The 22,790-nt window shown below is 43.8% G+C and overlaps 1 protein-coding gene across 1 annotated transcript in view; it reads left to right on the forward strand.

The window, feature by feature from the left end:
• Positions 1–21,449, forward strand: part of ZNF536 (zinc finger protein 536) — a 185,925-nt gene extending 164,476 nt beyond the window's left edge. The window contains exon 4 of the mRNA XM_086621155.1: positions 21,214–21,449. Within this exon, the coding sequence (XP_086477281.1) occupies positions 21,214–21,449 (236 nt within the window). The remainder of the gene's footprint in view (positions 1–21,213) is intronic.
• Positions 21,450–22,790: the final 1,341 nt, after the last annotated feature.

The raw sequence follows: 22,790 nt of genomic DNA on the forward strand, positions 1-22,790 counted from the left end.
AGCTGGAACCCGCACCCCTCCGCGTCCCTCCGCCTTCTCGGTGCCAACCCGGCGCTTAACGGCATCTGCATTTGTGACCTCCGTGGGCTCACGGCTTTTCCTTTTGAACGCGCGGCTACGCGAGGCTCCGCGCCTGGGGAGGTCGGCGGGAGGGTACAGCCCATCCTCTCCGCCGGCAGCGCGGGGCGGGGGGGCGCGGAGCGGCCGCGAGGCTGCAGTCTCGGCCGGTGACCGCAGCTTGAACCGGACTCGCCGTGCGGCCGCGCACCGCCTCCCCCCACCCCGCGCCGCGCTCTCCCGACCCTGTGGGGCGCCCCCCCGCACCGTGCCGCGCTGCGCCCCCCCCCCCCGCGCCGCGCTGCGCCCTCCCGACCCTGCGCTGCGCCCCCCCGCACCGTGCCGCGCTGCGCCCCCCCCGCCCCCCCCTCCCCCCGCGCTGCGCTGCGCTGCGCTCCCCCGACCCTGCGCTGCGCCCCGCCCCGCTCCGCGCTGCGCTGCGCTGCGCCGGCGGCGCCTCGCGGTGGCGCTGCAGACCGCCCTCGCGCCGCGCTCCGCCCGCGGCCCGGCGCGCGCCGCAGGTGCGGGGGCTCCCGGCGGCCGCCGGCACCGGCGCGGCGGCAAAACGGCGGGGGCGCGGCGCTGGGCTCTGGTCCGAACGGCGAGCGAACGCGCCATGAGGCGCCGGTCACCCGCGTTTTAGTGGGGCGTTCGAGCGGAGGGCCCGGCTACACCGGTAGTTCTGAGTTCGTCACTTACCGGGTAGTCGGGGACCGGTGTACAGCCCCGCTTTTTGCTTTTTCTCCCCCACCCCTTTCATTTGAAGATAATTTCTGGTTAATTTTGTATGAAATGATTAACGGAGCTTTCAGGTATTAATATTTATTTGCCACTGTTTAAGCGCCATAGGGGTAACCTAAATGTAAACTTTATGCTGCTGCCGCATGTTGAGTGGCAGCCGTTACGTTGCCCTTGTGGTCCAGACTGCCAGCAGAACAAACCTTAGCATCTTAAATGTCTGTTAAGAACAGAATCTTAACATATGTTAATTACTAAGTCTTTGGCTATAAAACTGATCAGACTATTTTCTGAAGTTTTCAAAATTTAGTTTAAAGCTTCAGTCTTGCAGTGCTTATTCAAGCAAAATTCTAATACTCCTGCTTGCCGGAATTGTATTCAAGCGAAACTAACTCGATAATTGTAAGATTTCTTTTTTCCTTTTTTATCCTTTTTATTAGTTTGCCTTCTAGTTCATAAGCATACATAGTTTATCCTGATAGCCGTTTGGGATACAGAGGTGTCATTGACAGATAGAAGAAATACTTGTTTCTTTGGATTCAAGATGAATAATGAGAATTTTTTTTTCAGAGAATTTACACATGCAGAGAAGGGCAGAAAAAAAATTGTTCATAATTGCGTCCCTCATTTACCCGAAGAGTAGATTGTATGTGCAATTAAACTATTGCATGCACATGCTAAATTAGATATTTGTGTGTGCAATTACTTAATTTGCATGTACAGATTAAAGTTAGCCCAATTAATCACTATGATAGTCCAATTTTGCACAACTGCGAATCCACTGATGGCTGTAGAGTTTGCCACAAACGCTGAGATGACGTTTGGTATGGGAGATGGCTCCAACTTGTGCACAAGTGAAGCCCGTGCTGTTGCAAAACTCACTGTCAAAATGTGTTTTATAACGTGTCAATTATCATTACTTTTGAGGATATGTTATTTATGAAAACCAGTTATAGCTATGCAATATTTGATCAATTGCTGTTAAGACCCTACATTAGAAGCATGCTTCTCACATCTGGAGCTTTTGTTTGGGCTAATTAGGGTGATGATCATGGATTCAACCTGTCTTAAATCTCACATGTATGGAGTGGGCAGATTAAGGACATTTGTTCATAATTAGGATTCCTAAATGGAAATCCGGGAAATGCTTCTTGGAATATTATAGTCTTGTACCAACAAGGCTTGTCGTTGTGCACACACTGTCTGTGAGATAAGCATTGCATTTACTGTACCAATGTGGTTCGAGCCGTGTGTTCCGTTCAAGCACGGTCAGCCACGTCTGTTCTCTGTCCCAAAGTTCGGGTGGAAGCCATCAGAATTAAATAGCAGCTCCATAGAAGGTACTGTATGTCATGTGGCATATTTTCACTTTCTTTGGGGACATGCTGTTATTCAACCAAATGATGCCCCGTGTAGCCCTATGGACACGTGTCCTGATAGATCCTCGCTTCCCTTGGCATTGAGGTTGCCAGCTGGAACCACTCTCCACCTCCGGTGCCCGTCACACCCAAGCAACCCGATGCACACTCGGGGCTTGAAGGTGGCTGTTACTGATGTTAAGTGTTCACAACTGTATTTAACCTCATTCTTGCTATTGTGGGTTTTTTCCATCAGTTATTTTATGTAGCCAAAACCTAGAACTTCCTCCACCCTAAACATCTCTGATGAGAGAGGCACCTGCTGGACTTCAGTGCTCTTAATGCTTATGACTACAGGCTGCTTAGCCAGTAGGAACTGGTGTGACTGGGGGGCTTTTTGCTTCTGCCACAGATGGCACGGCTCCTTGCTGGTGGGTGTACAGTGTCTTTTTTGCTGATACACTACTTGTGCTGACAGTCCTGGAGCCAGGAAAGGTACAGGAGGGGTTTTTACGTGGAGTCAGAGGAAGCCTGGTGTGTTGGTACTTCAGCTACTCAAAGGGTTACGTGGGCTCAGGGTGCCTACCTGCCTCTTTGGGCTCACTCGTACCCCTGGGAGCTGCTGCTACACACAGCTTTCTGCTGGTTTGTTCCTGTCCCTGGTTATCAGGGTCGTGCTGCAGATGGACCTGTAAACCCGTTGCTGTGCTGGACTAGACTGTCGCCACCCTGAGATATGCAGCGTGGCACCTTTGCAGTGTCCCTGTGCCCACCGTGCCTGCTGTGCCCTGCAGCTCTGCCGAGCAGCTGGCTCAGGGGCTGCCCCTCGGGTCGCTAAACTGAGAAGCCTGCTCCTTGTGGATAAAGCTGTTGAGAGGAAAAAGGCAGGAAAAATTGCAGAGCATGTGTGACCTGTATAGTACATGTGATTTTATTTTTTTTAATAAAAAAGCAAAGCTGTTTTTGACCTGGTTTGATTCTTTTCTTTTTTTTTTTTTTTTTTTTTTTTGCCGTGGGTGGGAAATGTGGTGCTACATTGCATGGTCTGTTTCTCCAAGAGGACAAGGGGGAAGGGGACAGGAAAGGAAAGTTATATTTAAAGTGTGAAGAAGAAATATTTCTTCCAAAGTATAATTTTTTAACATGTCAACATTTGAATGTGAATTGTTCTGATCAAATATTTACTGCTATCGGGAGCCGTGTAGAACATTAATCTTAATTTGTTTTTCTTTTCTCAAAAGCAATGACTCCAACATAGCTAGAAGATCTGTGTCTTTAAAATAAATATGTAGCAGTACGGCATAGTCTTTGGTATAGAAACACTAGCCGGTGGCATCTCTGCAACTACAAGCAGTCTCGAGCGAACTTTCTTCCCTTTTATTAATATTCCCTAAATCAATGAGGAATCTTTAAAAGTTCCCCTTCACTTCGCTCCTGCGCTCTCTCGCAGCCCCAACTCTTTGCTCACGCTGGCTCTTTCCCCGCCGTGTATTATACATTTAAATAAATCTGTGCGTGTAATTTTGGGAGCGTAGGCTGCAGCCTGCTAATTCTACGCGCAAAATACAGAGCAAGTTTTCTCTTTTCTCTTTTCATTTTTTTGGTTAGCCTAGGGTTTGGGTTTTTTCCTGAAGGTGGCAGTGAAAGAAAAAAAATAACTCCCTTAGAGATTTAGGATTTTATTACAAAACAGCTGGACAAGTACTGTATTTTACCCATTTCCCCCTTGTGCCCAATGAGCGCTGACAATGAAACTAACAGCTCTATAGAAGTGCTGATCAAATTGTGAAAAGGGTGGCCTTTCCCAGCAGCCTGGCACACTCCAGCATTATCCAGCTATAAATAAACGGATGGGCTGAGCCACCTCGGCTTTTTTTTTTTTTTTTCCTCCCGCTTAGTCCTTACCAAGATAATTGAGGATCATAATGGTGGGAAAGGACCTGCAGTCATCATTCGCTGCCTGTCAGGTATCAGTACTCATCTTCGTGTCATCCGTCACCATTGAACCGCTCTGTCATCTTTCCCCAGCCTTCAGCGCCGCTCCTTCTCATCGTGTTCATTATCTCCATCTCCGACCAAGCCCCCTCCCCCAGCCCCCTGTAAATGCATCTTTGTGCGACTCTCAGTCTTCTGATTATGAATCGATGATCATGTGGTGTAAGAGAGATAGATGGCTTTTAGTTCCATCTGTCTTCTCTAATTGTAAAATATTAGTTACATTAGACTGTGTCTTTTGATTAATGGAACTTATTTGGAGTGGCCTCTCCCAGCCCTCCCCCTTCCAAAGTCCTCCACTGACTTTTGAGAATTGAGTGATTTCACTTAAAGCAGACAAATAGGCCCTTCAGCAAGGAGATAGCTAAGCTCTAATATTGTGGGCAAAGCCAGCTCACAGAGCCGAGTTTTTTGTGTGTGTGTGTTTAAAGAAAGGCTTCAACTCTGGCTAGACAAATACGGACCATTTATTAACGTACGTACAGCCGTGCTGTTTTGCAAATCCAGCAATTCTTATAAAGCTGCAAAACAGGACATAAGGCTGAATGCCTTCTGAATTAAATTAATCTAGATAGGAATTAAGAACATCCTCGCTTCACTTTGGATGAAACAGGTCAGTCCAGACTTTGATGTATTAATGCTAGCATAAAGTGTTATCTTAATACTTTCTTTTATACTTACAGGACATATCATCAGCCAAATGTCTCTTCCTTGTACATCTGACAACTGTGAGACATTCGTCCTTTAATATGGAATTTATCTTATTTGGCACTATTACCTAAACATGGTCTGTTGATAAAGTCCTTGCTGTACAAACGGAAAGGCAGTTGACTAAATCCCTTATTATAAATAATCACTGTCTATCTTTCAGTGTAAATTCAAGGACATGTTCACTTTCAAGCTATCAGTTCAATTAGAAAAGGTCTATTCACTGTCGATGTCTATATCTCATGGAACCAGGAAAGCACAGTTAATAAACAAATCAAACTATTTTAAAAATAGCACAGTGGATTATGAATTCTAGAGCCCGTGCTGATGGTGACACTGTCAGGACACACGCTATACAAAAATACAGGCAAACATAGTTTATCGAAATTTTTTATGCTACCTTCAGGATTTTAAATCTGACCTTTGTGCCTTCCTCCCCCCCCCCCAGCCCAGGTTCTCAAATCTTTAACGTTATTTCAGAAGATACTACTTATAACATACATTCCTTATATTAATATTTATAGAATAAGTTGTACATGTATACAACGTTAGTTAAGCCTTATTCGATTTACTTATTTCGATTAAAGAATAGGAAGGCTGGTCTGGGATGATGAACGATCACGTGTAGAATAACGGCCGGGACGGACCAGGTGCCACAGAGCTGAGAGGCAGGGTGGGGGCGCAGGGTCCTGCGGCTGTCCTCGCTTTTCCCGGTTGTACTGTGGCGGCGGGGCCGTTTCCTATTTCTGAAAAGCTCTCACCGTGGGAGCCACATGATTGTAGAAAAATCCCTCTCCTTTCCTTTTATAAGAAAGTAACCCTCTAGCTTTTGAGTTACGGAAAATGCTTGAAAGCAGGGATTAGGAAGCTGGAAAAAGTCCAAAAAGAACCCAGAATTTTTATTTTATTTTTTTTTTATTTTTTAGTCTCATGATATTAATCACATCCTATGGAATTTAAAAGAACTTTTCCAGTGCCTGGTCTTGATACCCAGAGGGTCAGACTGGAAGGGCTCTGTATGCAAGGTCAGCCCTGCTCTCCTCCATCCGCATGCAGCTCCAGTCCTGCTCTCGTCTGAGATCAGAATTTGGCTCCTGATGGGTATTTCCACGCAGTATTTACCACCCTAGAAGGAGTGATTATATTTAATGGCAGAATTTCAGTTGACTTCTCAATATGTATTGAGCTGACCTTTAAGTTAAACCACAGATTAATTTTTTTTAGTTGTCTCTTTAAGTACATTTATAGACCTCTCTGTTCTGATTAGCATAACGGTAGATAGAGAAAAGTTGTCTGGGTCAGATTATTTGTTGAAATCAGAGGAATTGCATGGCTTCTCCAGAAGGCAAATGTTTTGGCCCCCTCTAACCACTGTATATGTTAGTTTTGTTGCAGAATGATTTTGGTTTATACACAGAGACACCCAAGTGGGTATCGGTTTGCTTGAAAGCCCGGAGCCTGCCATTGATTTCGTATAAGTAAACCTTCTCTCTGGAAGACGCGGGAAGTCAATGAAGCTTATGCGAGATTGAGCGGCTCTGCCATAGCAGGGCTCGGAGCAAGGCTGCAGTGCGCTAGGTACTGGTGGTGGGAACGTTGGCCTCTGTGCTACCGGACGGGCTGTGTTCTGCTTAAGATCTTCAGAGATAGGTATGGATCACTTTTACTCTGAATCATCAGAAAAATACCCAGACACCCTAAATGGACGCTTTGTGTCCCACTGCCCATGGGAATTGAAGTATCTTGGACTTCTACAATTTTATTCAAAATAAAATCCTGAGTAGCGCCTGGTCCTCTGTGTACTGACTGCCACAGGAGTTATTGGAAGGGGATTCTAGTTTCATTTCTTTAACATCTGATGTATTTGCTGCATATTCATCAGGTACTCTTTGCAGGGTGGCAACGCTTGGGTTTAGCGACATAGGTAAGAGCGAAAGCGACCCCTCAGCTCTGGGTGTTGACTATCGGTCTACATGCAGCACATATGGTGACCAGCCAGCTTCACGTGACCCATACTGACATAAAAATTACCACCCTCCCAATTAGAAGTTGGTGGCTTTTCGCTGGCCAGGGGGGCTCTCGCCGGCAGGCTGGTGGTGGCCGGGGTGGCACTGCAGGTGCCCCTCCACCGGTGATGGGCACTCAGCATCCTCAGGGCTTTCTGTCCCTCTCACCATGAGCGAAGACCACATAAACACAAACGCAAAAATAAATACAAAAGGAGCGTGGACTCGCAATGAAACAATGCAATGTGCCCGCTTTTAGCCCCAGGCGAATTTTCATGTCTCTTTTACAAATCTTTGTAAGTAAGGGTTAGGCTACGAGGCCCCAGCTCGGAGATGACTTAGGCTCGTGTCTTGTGTAAGCACGTATGCATTCCCACACAAGTCTGTGGGGTGACTTACAGGCTTTGTAGTATGCGTAACCTTCAGCAATTTGCTGAATCAGGGCCTAAATACTGAAATATTCTTTAGTAGTGCTGGCTCCACTATGAAACTCTAGAAGGCACATTCCCCTCTCAGTGTCTCTCCATAAGAACTCATCAATGATAATGGAGTTACATTAGGCACATCTAAAGTTAATTATACAGTTACCTCCCGCTTGGCCCCTGTTTGTCAAAGAAAATATGATAAAAAAAAAAAATCCTCTGTCTTCTGACATCTATTTTTATTTGAATTTTGATCTGCCATCTAGACAAAAGAGTAAAGGGCGCACTGAGAAGACCTTAGGTAGGTGGGTCTGGATGTTTGTTAGCTGGGAGCCAGCATGGGAAATGTTGCATTAAGAAAACCTGCGGAAAAAAAAATCTATGGAAACCAAGCAAAAGAAATATTTAGGGCAGGTTGTTAATAAATGGTAGCAAAGATCTTCCTTTTTAAAATGGAGTGGCTTTTAGGGATGATGATTTATTTTGGAGTATGGTTTTAGAGGTATGCTTTGATTGGAAAAAACAAACACTAGTGTTCACTAAAAACTCGGGAATTTATAACGTAGAGACGAGGCTGAATGAAACAGTAGACCTAGAAATTCTGCAATTCACTGCGTGTTAAAAAAAAAACAGTAATTTTTATGTTTGTTGGATTGGGTTTTAACATGATCTTACAGTTAAATACGGTGAACAGAAATCCTCTGTCCCCAATGTAATGGTATACGTGCACATTGCTGAGGGATGCCAGGTTTGTCCAGGGATCCAGTGGCTTTGACATGCTCCAGTTTACAGTACCTGGAGTGTGCTCAGTCGCTAACGTGTTTTGCATGCAAGATCACTGTGCTTCAGCACGACAGCTAAGAAAAATGTCATTTATTTTTAATTGGAGCAGGATACAATTTGGGGGAAAAAAAAAAAAACAAGAAAATAAGAAATCTGATTCTTTGTTAAGATATTTGTTCCACAAGAAGCGAGTCAGAAACCTTCTAGTACTTAATAAAGTCAAATTCCTCACTGAGCGTTCCCGTGAGCTCCAGTGGAAGCCAGTGGGAGCTGCGCGTGGGTACCGAGGGCAGCGTTTTGCCCTTAGGACTGAATTTCCCAACTGACTATTCTTTTAGACTGTCTTTTGATTAACAATCCTGTTTGCAGCAGGCTAGGGCCAGAGAGGCGGCGTACAGCCCACTGTTCAAAGCTGTGGCAAAATATTCTATGGAGAGCTACTTAATAAAAATCAACTTGCTCCGATAGTCATTGAGAAATACCTCAACTGTTAGCAATCAGTCGAGGGCTGAGTTGGAAAAAAAAATTAAAAAAAAATACAAAAGGACATCAAAGAGGTTCTCGTTCCCAGTCTATTGCTCTATTTAAGGGTCCTATAATTCGGTGAGGTTGTGTGCTAAATAATTTGTAAGCCTTCAGAACATCCAGGTATTGTTTGTGGACAGATGGTGCATCACATTTTATTGCTTATTCCTTCTGTGGTTTCTCATATGCAGGACTGATGTGCACTCTGAAGTCTTTGTTTCCTTGCTAAAATCTCTAATCTAAAACAGGCAATCAAGCACACAGACAGTGCTTCAGAAAGCATAATCATAGTTTTAAAGGGGGAAAAAAAACATTTCGGCTGCAGTTAGGAAGCAGATGCGTTCCCTGAAAATGCAAAAGGTTATCAGAAGTATTAAAATAGGAAAATAGGTGCGGAATTCGGGAGCGCTGGGGAGAGCACGTATTTTATTTCAGTACCGCAGGGTAGGTGTGCCTTTTCCCAGGCTACCTGCTTTGAATCTGGCTCTCCGTGGAGCTGGTGTAGCGAAAGCCTTCGGAGACTGGTTCTGCTTCCACCTTTCCCCCCTGAGATTGGCAGCCTTTGTCTTTTACAGGCGAGGAGCAGCCGTGTTGTGATCCTGGAACCGCTGCTGCCCCGAAGAGGTTAAATCATGTTGATATACAGGAAGGAAATGGAATAGACTAACTCCACTCTTTTCTTCCTACGGATTTTTCTTTTATTCTGAAGATAGAATTACTGTTTGTAAGCATCTGAAAGTCATTAGTGGCTCTGCAGTCTGTCAGGTGCCGACGCAAAAAACTGCTGAAACCGAACGGGTTCCTGTGCAGAGTGCTGGGAATTTGTCATGTGCTGATGAGCAGTTATAATAATATATGAGCAAATCACAAGCATTCTGCAAATTAATCAAATTTTTTTTTCCCCTTCTCCCTTGTCTCTGGGAGAGTGGCTTTGCCGGCAGACGTAGGTGAAGCAGTTTTACTCACAGATGGTAGCTCTGGCATCAGATGGAATTTATATAACAGTAATTCTGATTTCCTGCCAAAGTAGCACTGAAAACACCAGGGAGATTGTACAAGGACAAGTCATGTGGTTTTGCTGAGGTTGTTGTGGGAAGTTTAAGGGGGGAAATCTCAAATTTTCCTCTTTGCGTTTATTGTTTTAGCCTGAAGGGCCAGAAATCGTACGCCATTCTGCCATAGGCGAAATCCGACACATCCTTTTTATGAATTGTGCCGAAAGAGTGCTTCCCAGCTGGGGGAACTGCCGGCGGGGAGGGAGCCGCAGGACTCCGCGGCCTTTCCCTTTCCTTACAAGGATTAAAGGAGGGAGGGTTCAAAGGTTGCCGCACTACATGTCGGAGTGAGGCAGGCTCTCCCTTCCCAGGAAGCCGTGCCATGTTCACTTAGGTTATACTCCCTCTGCCATAGCGAAATGGGGGGGGGGGATATGGGGGGGGCTTTCAGGAGCTTCGGTGAGCAGATCGGCAAAGGCTCTTCCTCCTCGTTAAAAGGGGGAGGGGGTTGAGTGAGGGTAGTCGAGTAGATTAAGGTTATTAGTTGCATCTCCACTCACGTTTCCAGTTTGATCAGTAAAAAAGCAGGAATGTGGAGGTTTTCACCCATGGAGGGTAAGTGCTCGGTGCGCTTGTGACGCAGGCAAAACGCGTGTGCCCGTTGGATGGTGGGTCCCATCCTGACCTCGCGCGGAGCAGCGCAGAGCTGTCCGAACCGCGGAGCCGCGACAAGGGTGCGAGAACAGGATCGGGCCCCGCGGCGCTTCGGGTCGGATCGTGCTTTTAAAAACAAAAGCAGTCTTCCCTAGAAAAATGTTACGGTGGTTTTATAATAGCGGCGTTATTGAGTAATGCATGGGGCATAGCAAGACTGCTGTGACACTAAAAGAAAAAAATAGAGGCGAGCAGAACGGGAGAACTTTCAGGGGCTGTTTTTAATAAAGAGGTGAATTCTTCTGCAGTAGGAAAATGATAAAAAGATGGCGTATCAGCTACATTATGCAACAAAGTAATGCTGCTGTGTTTTTTATAATGTAAGGCACTGCCCATTTGTTTTGGTTTACGTGACTGCAGTGAAATAAGTGGATTAGACTGAAACTTTAGCATGCTTCATTGCAGCTGGTTGCAGACATCTGTCATTCCTTAGCCATACATTCTGGATCATGCCAAGAAGAAAAAGCAAAGTCTGACACCTTTCATTTTAGAGAGCCTTTATAGAAAAGAAAAGGAGAACGGGAGAAAGCGTTTCCTTTGTGACTTAACAAAAAAGACACTTTTCTGTGACATCACCAACGGTACTTTCTAGAGGGAGAGGTCCTGCAAAGTTAATGATCAATTTGTTCTTTGCAGCCTTTTAATTTTTACCGTGTTTGAGCTCTTGATTGTCGAATGGAAGGTGATAAATAAAAAACATGTAATTTTTTTACGGAGGCTTAGCTGTACATCCCCTACGGAGGAGCTGCGCCCGGTGAGAGGTGGGGTGCTGCGCTCGTGCTGGTGCGGTGCAGTGATGGCACACAATGCTGCGGCATGCTGACAGACGAGTTGTTCTGCGAACACACGCACAGAATCCCATAAATGGTAATAGTAGTGTTTTAGCGAAATGATTAGTGAGGTTGTGAGCTACTTGTGGATAATTTGAATATTAGCTATTAGCGAGCTGGATATTTGTTTACTAAAGTGTTTGTTTTTTTCCTCTGTCTCTTTACTAACATGCCGTGGTAGATAGAGAATCATGAGGTACATGGCAAGTATAATGTGAAAAAATACCATCTGAATTACCCCAGTTATGTAAGAAGCAACAACTGACATTAAAGGAGGACCTGCTTAGCCTAAGTGACATCACACATGCAAAAAACGATCAGTCTAGCTTGGGGTCCCACTTCAGCCAACATTACAGCAGGGGGGTGATTACATCCCTTCCCATTTGGGTGATCTGTGGACCACGGGACTGATGGGGAGACTCCTGATCTTTACCTGTGCTGAGAGTGGCAGGTCTTCGCATTGCGCAGCCTGTGCGGCCGTCCTCTTCCCCACCAGTTGAGGGTACGACGCGTCGAAATGTGGACAGGAAAAATTTAGAAAGCTGAGTATGGGATTTTTTAAATTCCGTTCACCAAATAAAATAAATAAGGTCAAGACAGTTGCTGAGAGTGAAAGAGAAAATGCTATTGTGGTTTATGAATTGCTAGGCAGAATAAAGGATATTTGGTAGCAAAATGTTGTCACTGACAAGGCCTTCCTATCAGCACCTCTGAATAGTTACTAACATCTCGTTACTAACATCCCAGTGCCACCAGTACAACATTTGCTTCTGGGAAATCATAGGTACGTTAAATTCAAATAGAGCTTCATTCATAAGTCGTAAATGCTCCCTGAAATAATAATATTTACTGAGACAATTAAAAATATGACAGAACATTAGGCAGAAAACTTGTGAATGACCTAGTAGGAAAACTGAGATATTTTGCTCGAGGGGGTTAGAATGGGAATGTAATGTTATTGACATGATTAAACAAGTAAAGGAGTGAATAGACCTAACAATTAATTGAAATGTGTAAGTAAAGGCAAAGGTGGGACTCGGAACATGTAATTTGGATAGTCAGAAGAACTCGGGGTGAGTTAATATTAACGAAAAGCCTGCTGCTTTCCTTCGAAATGCGTGTCCTTAGCTGCAGTCTCCTGGGGTCCCCAGAGCGTAAGAGAAAGCGGGGGCTGTCTGGGGGCCATAGCCCACTGACTCCTCAGGCACGGGCACCTCCCTCCTCTCACGCGGAGGGCCCAGGCTGCGGAGATGGAGGGATGCGCCGGCTTCGCCTCCGCGCTTTGGGAGAACAAGAATTGGTACCAGTGTGGGGCATGGCTGGAGATGAAGGCTTACGCTTTGGCCAAGCTGCTGTGAGTTAGGATTACGAGTGGGGATTATGATTGCGGAATTTATAAATTGCCGTAACCATTGCCATTATAAATTTAGTCAGAGGTGGCCTGCTCTTTACAACAGATACCCAGTGCCCTTGGTAAGAACTCTGTCCTCTACTTATGTGTATAAACCAAAGTAAATAAATATGAAAAATTAAATGTAATTAAATTTCCCAAAGCATGGGACAATGATAGTCTGGCATTTCAAGCTCATCAATGACAGCATTCCCACTAACCTCGTTTGGAGCCCGCTGCCGGCACCGGGCTCGTAACTCATGTTGTCGTGTCAAACCCAAACCAGTGTGCCGATGCGCACGGGGTGCTGCGCAGCGACGGCAGAAGCACCCGCCAGCAGCGGTCTGGAGTACACGGGTCCTTAGAAAGCAAAGTCTTCGGCTGTTTTTTCAGAATTTTGTTTTGCCAGGTTCACGTAATGTTTAATATTTGTTTAGGAGGACCTTTTCAGCTATTCTGCTGATGCTTTCCCTTTCTTCCAAGAAAAGATCAATTTCCCTTCTAAATCAAAAGTTCCTGTGTAAAAAGCTTACTTTTCTGAAAAAGAAACAAATTCTGTACTAAGTGCCTGGAGCTAAGTAATCCTGTTACTTCATCAGCTCTGCAAGAAATGGGAAATGATTTCCCAGGAATTGCAAGTCCCCGTTACACCGTCGGTGACTTCACTAGCCGTTTGGTAATTGCCTGTATTTAGGGCACTGCAGAGGGCTAGCAAGTTCCCCAGTCTGCCTCCAAACAGTTCTAATTTCCATGCTTTATGCAACAAAGGTAACAAGTGTCAAATTAGTGTGTTTTCCGTAATTTTGTGACTGATTTGCTTAAGAAGTGAAAGGCATGTGTACAAAGGACAGTGGTAGAATTTTCTACCTTTTTCTCTTTGCCCTGAGTGTGCCGGTGGCTGTGAGCCTCTGGGTCCTACTGAGTTACCTTCGGCTGTTTTACATAGCAGGGTTGTTTGGGTTTTTTTGCTTATGCTTTTAAAGGAAAATTTAGCGTGTGATAATTAGTGATTGTAACCTTTGGAGACAGGAGTTGAACTGTTACCTTTAAGTGCAGTTTTTATTTTAGGGGGAATGTGTGAAATTAACTTAATCTTTTAATAATATGTGTTAAAGACAAAGTGTAGCATCAAGTTTTGCTTTCCCCTGCCATCATTAAACCCTTTAGTATACTCATCAGTGAGGTCAAAATACCTGTTCAGAAACACCAAGCACAGTATAATACACTAAATCAAGAGCAGACTCCACCTTTGATTACATTTCAGAAGAGCCGTGTAGGTATCTGAGGGTTTAATTTGATCCGATGAATGGAGATTTTTTTTTGTTGTTTTAAAGTAAAAATCCTTGAAACAAATTAGTTACAGATGAGGTCTTTCCATTCTCAGCTCTTCTGTGGCAAATGATGGTTCAGTCATTTGCCACCCTGCTACTGAAGGCGCCTGTAGACTGAGCATCCGTCTCGGCAGAGCACTGGGGCCACAGTGCCCGTAGTGGTTTTGGGATGGGTGCTGGCCTCAGGACAGTGCCGTGCACCACGTTAATCCCTACAGGGCATTCCTTCTGGATCGCTGACCTGCCACAGTGGACTTCACAGGTGGACAAATCCTCATAGCTTTAGGGCAGTTTTTCCAAACGTCCTTAATGCGTTTGATTAGGATCAAGCTGGTGGCCATGTTTTGCCATGAGCTGGGACTTTACCCCAAACTTGTCTTCCACTAATTAAGATCTTTCCTGTAACCCACAGCTAGAGAAAGGCTTCTCCAGACGGCAGTTCTCGTCTTCGGACATGAGCTGCCCTGGAGTGTCTGCTGTGTATTAGCAAGGGGGCTTTTAGGTAACTAGTCTGGTGCCTCTCATCCTGACTGCTCCTCTGATTAATTGCTCTTAGGACTATTTGCAGGGTTGAGCCCAGTCATGAAGGAATCCACTTGAATAGAGGGTGATCAGGAGGCTGCCAGAGCTTTAGGTGTCCCATGGGAAACACACAACCCAAAGCCTTAGCTTTAGTAGGTGAAAACGTTCCCAGGCCTTCCTAAAATGCAGATACTTAACGGGTTTTTTGAGTATACTTCTAAGTAAATCATCAAAAAAGTCTCAGACAAGGCTTTTTGTTTTTATGGCTTTTCCTGGTCAACATGAAATAGAGTTTCTAGAATTTAATTTCCTTTTTTGTAATCCAATAAACATCTAAACTTCACAGAATATTGTAATTTTCCCAGAAGACCATCTTGGTTGGTCCTGGACCTGTGTGTAAATAAACATATACTTTTCAATTGTTTTATAAAACTTTTATTACATATATGGACCTGATTGGATGTACTTTAATCTGTCTGGTATTTTGGGAGTTTCATAAAATGCATATTTTGAGACCAATAAAGTGGAATGGCTCAATCAGAGCCATTATTGTCTATTGGACAAATATATTTATTCAGCATTTTCCCATCCATACTCTTATGCTCCAGATCAGAACGGCCGCTTTAGAGCCATTCTGCTCTCCTGGGTAATGCATACAGTACTTGGGATGTTTGCTGTGGATAGTAAACGTATTTATGAAAATTTATACGTTAAAAAAGGCAATCGCTCTAGCCAAGATTTAAATGAAAATAGTTCTTCCTTTGCAAGTGCTTGTTATTGTGCTATAATAGCGTTACTTTAAAATGGCAGCGTTCACCAAGATGCCCGGGACCCTGAGGCTGTGGGCTGAGAACACCTCGAGTTCAGCACAGTAGTCACTGCCAGAGAACTGAGATGCTCTTTTCTTCCTATGCGGAGAGCACACGGCCATCGTTGCCTGCTGTTACTTCTGCGGCAACGCGCACTTCATCTGTCTAAAGATGATTGTACCTCAAATTCAAGCTTGTGTAGGAAAAAAGATTTAAAGCAGCTCTTCCCAGGGAGATCCAGGCTCGCTGCAGGTTTGAACGCGGCTTGCTGACTCGGCGCTGCAGCAGATGTGTGATTACATGGACCGTTCCACCAGTAACGTTGTGGGACCGAGCATCTCGGTGCAGGAGGCAGTGGCCATCCATCCTGAGCCGCTGCAGCTGGTCCTGCGAGAGCGCCTGGGCACGGCCGGAGCGGGTCCTGCCCCTTCGGGGTTGCTGCAGCAGCCCAGGAGATCAAGTCCAGATCTTCAGTGTCCAACATCTCCACTAAAGAGTTTTGCCTCCAAGAAATTCAAACCTTGGAGGCTTTTCAAATATTTCATAGCGAGGGAGTAATTTATTTGTTTAAAGAGGTAATTGCTGTTATTTTCGATTTTCACCAAAAGGATATTCTTAACCAGGCAAAGAAATCTGAAATGAGTTTGCCGTATTGCATTGCAGTAAGTGCTGTAGCCATTGGCCTCCTAAGGAAAAACATTCTGTCAGATAATCATGGCCATTTTTGCATTTTAAGGGAACAAATGTCATATCTAAGAAACACGTTTTATTCAAGACTTAATTATAATTTATAGTACATTGCACAGCATTTGTTTTCTGTTCATCATTTTATTGCTCTTCTGCCTTTTCCCTAAATTTATGCATCAAATTGTGTGTCTGTGTGTCCGTATGCGTGTATCTGTGTGTGTATATGCACACATATGCAATATAATAAAAGTGGTGTAGTGGGGACAACAGACGGCTTGTGTGTGATGTATTATTGGCATTTTTCTTTCAAATTACCGTTTTCTTGCTGCTTTGGGAGAAAGCCATGATTTTGCTGTGATTAGTACACTTTTAACAATCTGGAATAAATTCCTGATCTTATTCATGTGACTAGTCCAATGCCCATTTTTACGTTTTAGTGCAAACCCCTACATATGTGCCTGTAATACCACAAAAATAAGATGTTTCTTTGTGGAAATTTTTATAGAATTTGGATGCCGATCAAATATTTTTAGAAGTGGAGAATTAATGTGGCTTGACCATGTAAATGATTTTTTTAATGAAAAAGACTTTAGTATTCATCACTCTTTCTCTCTCTCTTGTTTGTGTATTCCTTTGTGCTAATCTTAAATAATGGATCCATATCAAAGTTAATAAATTAGTAACTATTAACAGTGTTTGGATTACACTAAGTAACCCGATGACACTTCGTTGACATTGACTTTTCATTTGTTCCAATAATACATTTTGAGTTTTAAAGATAAGACAAAGCAAAATAGGTTGGGTGATATTTGAATCCTTAAAAACTCACAGGCTTTGTTTAAATCCAAGACTGCTGCTTTAAATAGACTTTCCTTTAAACGGTCCTAAACCCCAGACATTGAGATCCGTGTCTTTCTCAAAACCTGTGCTTTCTGACTCTGTTGGGCTGATGCACCATGTTGGGCTGCATCAGTCATGCCATGTTATAAAACCTAACGCGATGTGACTGATGCAGGCTGACATGATGTGTCACAAAGCAACACGTCAGATCGCAAACTTGAAAGAAAAGCAAACAAACTTTTTTCTTCTCAAAGCCTAAATTAACGAAGCAGCATATATTTTTTAAAAGGTGCACTAGTTTCAAACGTTGAGGGATTTTTCTAAATCTTGGTCCCACTGAAAGTTCTCCATCCTGACCAGAAGTGCCTTCCATCCACACTCCTTGTTCTCTCCAGGGTACAGTCAGAACTAGAGGTGATGGTGAGCCTAGGCTATCCCAGCACTGCTGCCATTGCTGGCTCTGGTTTAGATTGCTTTCCGAGCGAGGACTGGCTTCAGCAGGAACTGGAGGTTTCCCTTCCTGGGGAAATCCGCACCTTCTAAAAATGCTCTTTGAGTCCCGCTACCATTATTGCCATTTTAGTTATTTTTTATTATCATTTTCTGCTGCTCCATTTCTTTAGACTGCCAGCTTCCATCCGGAGGATTGCCAAGTCTCTTCAGACGCTCAGTCTCAGACTTCATGGAACATTGCTCCACAACAGCATTGTTTCCACTGCAAACAGTATATTGTCCTCTACCTTCACTTTTTGATCTGAGAAAGGTGCAACCATAATTTGCCCTCCTTGTTGGCCCACCTGAAGTCTAATTCTCCTTACTACCAATGCAATGCATTACGCATTATCTCCTGAACTATCAGGAAGATTTCTTTTTTTTTTTTTTTTTGGAAGGGCTTTCACATAATTTTATTGGAAGATATATAGTGGGTAAAATATATATGAACTGTAGCCTGCTAAGAAAGAACCTACCAACCACTGCTAGATAAAACGTTATAAATTTATTGCCAACTTATCTGGGAAGGGTTATTTCAAGAGCCTGCTGCCCACAACAAGTTTTTGAGCTAAAATTAATGGATGGGATACCTAAGAAAAATGGGCATTTCCTTCAACCCTTAGTTACGAGCAAATTGCAGATATTGTTATCTTTGCAAGTGAGAATAATCTCTAGTTTTGTACTACTTCTGCTGTAAACAATGTACCGCTTGCTTTCCTATGACCCTCACTCTGTATACATATTTATATATTATTCATACCGGATTAAAAATGAATGTGCTCTTTACCACAGTTGTACTGCATGGTGACAATACAAATTAACTTATTGTGTGCTTACTTTTCACAAGGCAGTGATGTGAAATTTTGATGGCCTGAAAAGTAAGTCGTGGGGGAGGCAATGCAGAACTGAATCCTTGTAGGTGCACTTTATATTGTCTGATTTATTAAAGCGCATTGAATTAATAAATGACATTCTCCACATGGAATTGCACGGGTTTGAACTTGGTTCAGTGGTGGGCAGAAAGAGTTTGCTTTTATTCTGGCACATGTGAGGCTGTTAGCTCCATCCACACTTTGTGGATTGTTTGTTTAGAACTTGTTCTCTGCAGGAATGAATTAGGATGGCTGTTTAATGATAGCTACTTGTGGGCAAAGCATTAAGAGCTGCTTGGTGAGACCTCACACTGTTGGCTAGTGGTACCAAATCCAGCTAAAACTGTCCAGTGTGTTTTCATGCTACGTGGTCCTTGAGGGGTTCAGAGGGTGGCTGATGGGCGCATCGTGTCTGCTCACTCCCAGAGTTCCATCACTCTGTCTGTGTTCCCTGCACGCCACTCTGCGAGCAGTTGTTTGGGACATTCTATCATCTATGGGGCATCCAGTTGCTAGCCATTGCAGCCCACAAGAAAGACAAAACGGACGGAGTATCTTTTGCTTTTTCCATAGCATCAGTTAAAACAGAGTAAATAAGACTTGAGGGCAAGTTGTACCATTTGTCACAACTTAGAGGGGCCTCTTCTGTTCTTAGCAAGGGAACCGGTTGTCAGATGGTCAAATGAAACACAGGAAATATTGGAAGGGAGATGATGCTGCTGGTGTAGATAAAGTCTCACATCTCGGTCAATGTGACAGTGGCAGGCCTTTGTCTTTCAGAAAAAGAGAAAAAATAATTTCAATTCCGCACGGAGCAAGCATTTCTCTGGCTTTGGCCAAGCCCTTTGGCACCTCTCCAGGTAGAGTATGCAGTAGACCCCTTATCTCTGCCCAGTCAGAGGCGTCACCCAGGAGGGACAAAAGGAGAAGGAAAGGAGTCCAGAGGCCAGCTGTGAATTCTGGTGACTTTATCTGTCTTTGACAGCAAAGGGGGAGATGTAATGGTTTTTCTTAGATGTTTCTTAGACATATTTTCTGATACAATGAAAATCAGACTTTCTCTGGACCTGGAGCTTCTTCATACCCAGACAGTTTTGAGAGTGCTTCCAGTTTTTAAAACTATTATATTCAAAATTTTTGAAGCATGTTTGTGCTTCTGCACTCAGTTTAGGACTGACTCTAAGAGGCACTAGAGACACCGTCAATCTCATCGTGACTATTTTCTCATATCTTCAGCTGAAATTTTTCTGTAGAAGCCAATCCAATTTCTGTAACATTTTCTATGTAGGTTTCTTCCACTGCCATTGCTATGAATTTTTCCACTGAAATTTGACTTTGTAATAATTAGCAGCTTACAGATTTAATTTCTTTTTCCTTAAGAAGTTATTGAGGAGAATGTCTGTCTTTATCTCAGGAGAGAACTAGAAGATTGACCCACACTTCGTCCCAAGATTTATGCATAAACATGCATGTTGGAGGTCTTGGTGGATGGTCACACTTCTGGCAGTCTTCAATTTGTAAAAGCAAAGGGTGGAGGGCAGCTCTCCATCCTTGAGAAAGGAAACATGCCTGTAGTCATGGGGCACAGGGCTTAGGTAACTGTGGACTGAACTTACCACTTCTTTCCTCTGGGTAGCAAGCAGTATGTTTTGGGGGCTCAGCCTTCAAGGGGTAGTTTTGATGTTACAGTAAAAATGAGTGGCTATTTGAGGAACCCAAAGCACTAATGCTGGCTCAGGGGAATTTACTGTGCTAAAGATGCTCATGCCGATGTGCCACCAACAGCACGAACTTAAAACCAGCCGTTACCCAGGCTCCCATATCTCCTGGGAGGACTACAGTAGCGTTCCCACTCTGGTGCGGGTAACATCGGACCAGGGGATAACAAATATCTATTTGCTTATCTGTGAAATTCCCACTTAAAATCAAGGCAAGATGGTCCCAGCCCCTTCCTTCATAGTGGGAAGGATAGTCCTTCTCCTGTGCTACACCAGCTTCTGTTTATGCCTGCTAGATAGTACCATGACAGCAGAGGAAAATGTGCTCTTCAAATGTGGAGATGGGGTATTGTTTTCACTTATCTTGGCTTTATGTAGATGGTCTGGCACATTTATTTATTCATTTATTTGAGCAAATTAAAGCAAGCTAAGCGCATTTGACCTCAGATGGTCCTGGTTTAAGTTAATTTGAGAGACAAAGCTCATAAAGTTCCAGTAAAACACATCAACAACTTCCCAGCATAGGTTGAAATGTGATTGCTGAAACATAACCTCCAAAACCAGATACAGCATGGAGATTTGAAGTCACAATAATCTGAAAAATATGGGCGAGTGTATCGATAGACTTACTGAGAAGCAGTATCTTTCATTCATGCCTGCGTTTTGCAGCCGGTTGCTGTTTCACCCACGAGAAGTGCATCTATCAGATTTTGTGCATTAACATTCCTTTTCTAATCTAGCTTGGACAATTTATTTTAAAGCCGGTGATAACCTCGGGCCCAGTCCAGCAAACACTTACGTGCTTGCGTATCTTTACTCACAGGAGTAATCTCACTGGAGTAAATGTTTGCAGGTTGAGGCCTTGGTTATCTCAATCCAGTATTTCTTTCCATTAAAAAGTAATCTGCATGATTAAAATAAAACATACAATTCTTTACTCAGAAACCCACCCAAAGACAAAGTGTGTTTATTAGACTAAGGGTCTGCACATTGTCATCCTCGAATTGCGCTTCAATAAAAAAGATAATTAACCAACGAAGGAGAAGGCAGTCTCGCACACGGTCACACTGTATTTACAAGAGTTCAGTCTGGATCGCAGGCTGACGGATTTACAGCTGGGTCTGGGGAGGGAGATGAAATAGCTGTGCTTTTCTGGAAAATCCGAAGCAGAGCATTTTTAAATTGTGGTTTATGTAACCAGGCATCACGCGAACAGCGCAGATTCCTTGTTCTCGCTGATTCCTTGTTCTCGCTGATTCCTTGTTCTCGCTGAAGACGGCGGCCGTGTCCTCCACCTGACAGGAGGGGTTCTGCCGGGGACGCTCCGGCACATTCGGCTTTGCCAGGCTGCACCGCGGGCGAGTTTGCAGGCGCCGCATACGTAAAATAAAATACTAACCAGGTTCTGGTCTGTCGCGCAGGTCACCGGCCTTTCCAGTGCAGATACTGCCCGTACAGTGCCTCTCAGAAGGGAAATCTGAAGACCCACGTTCTCTGTGTCCATCGCATGCCTTTCGACAACAGCCAGTATCCCGACCGCAGGTTCAAGCGCTCCAGAGTTGACTCCGAAGCTTCTGGGAACTTGGAGGAACCTGCCGCTGCCAAGCCGGGGAGCTCGGCAGAGCTGTCGGAGGAGGGCGGCGCGACCCAGGAGTGATGGAGCTCGGCGGACCCATCTCTGTGCTGCAGTAGCCTTTTTCAGCGAGTCTCGGTAGCGTTTGGGTGAGGGTCGGCTAACTGCCTTCCAAGGCAAGGAATGGCATGCGGGTTCCCAGAAGCGCACAGGGCGCTGAGAACATTTAAATATCTGTATATGTACACGTACACACGCGCATATATATATGTATTTACACACACGCAGAGATATTCAGTCATATATGCATTGAATATATATCTACGTACACGCACACACACACAATACACGCATCCCGTATGTGTATGTGTGCGTGAGTGTTAAAATATATATATTTCACACGCAAAATAAATTTCCAGCCCTTGAAAATGGCTGCTAAACTGTTACCTGGCAACAAGTACTTCCAAACAATGTAGGTAGGATAATAAAGTGATTTAAAATGTGAGGAGGTCGTTAGTTATTTAAAAAGCAGGGCAATTTCAAACTTTGAAGTGGTCTTTGTCCAAAAAGAATGCTCTTAACAGAAAAATGATACCGTCTAAACGATTTAGTGTTGCCTTGAAGATTGAGGGGCTGTGTTTTCATTGTTGAAAACACCTTTATAATATGACACCAGCTGCTGTCATTTGCCTAGCATAGTAATGAGATGTGTTGGTAGACTGCCATGGTGCCAGTCTGACTGGAGCTGTCATTGCAGAAAAAATCAATTCAAGTGGTGTTGCAACTGCAGTATAGGAGAAACCTTAGACGGCCCATAAGCTAGGGTCAGTACTGACCTATATTAAAAAGTATTGTGATATTACATTTTCTTTTTTTTTTTTTAAATATGCAGCCAAATGAATCGATGGTTAGAAAAAATCTGCAGCCCGATGCACGATTGCAGATTTGAAATGTAATTCCATTTTTTGTAATCATCTTGCAGTATTGAGGGAAATGCTTTTATTCTTTTTTTTTTTCCTTGTTGATGAAGAATTAAGTTGCTATACAAGTAGAAGTAAAATATATAGAAATATTGTTTAGTGAAACTAGTCAGCCTTATCTATAGAAGGTGCTGGTGAGAAACAGAATTTTATCACTTAGAAGGTTGGTAATTTTTTTTCTTTCTTCCATTGTTTTGTTTTCTTGTTGTTTTCTTTCCAAATTCCTTTAAATTTTCCTTTAAATTCCTTTTTTTTTTTTTTGATTTACACTTCAATGAAGGATTCCCCAGTGATGGTTAATTTTCAGGTGTTAGTTTTTGTAAGTGTTACAGACATAGTGCAGGAGTTTCTTCTGGAGCAAGCTCTTGTAAAGTAGCTTGACCTAAAATATGAATCCAAACTTCCTGCTCTTTGTCTTTAATAAGGAAAAGTGTTTTAGCTGATA

This window comes from Tauraco erythrolophus, chromosome 15, assembly GCF_009769465.1.
Source record: "Tauraco erythrolophus isolate bTauEry1 chromosome 15, bTauEry1.pri, whole genome shotgun sequence".
NCBI lineage: Eukaryota > Metazoa > Chordata > Aves > Musophagiformes > Musophagidae > Tauraco > Tauraco erythrolophus.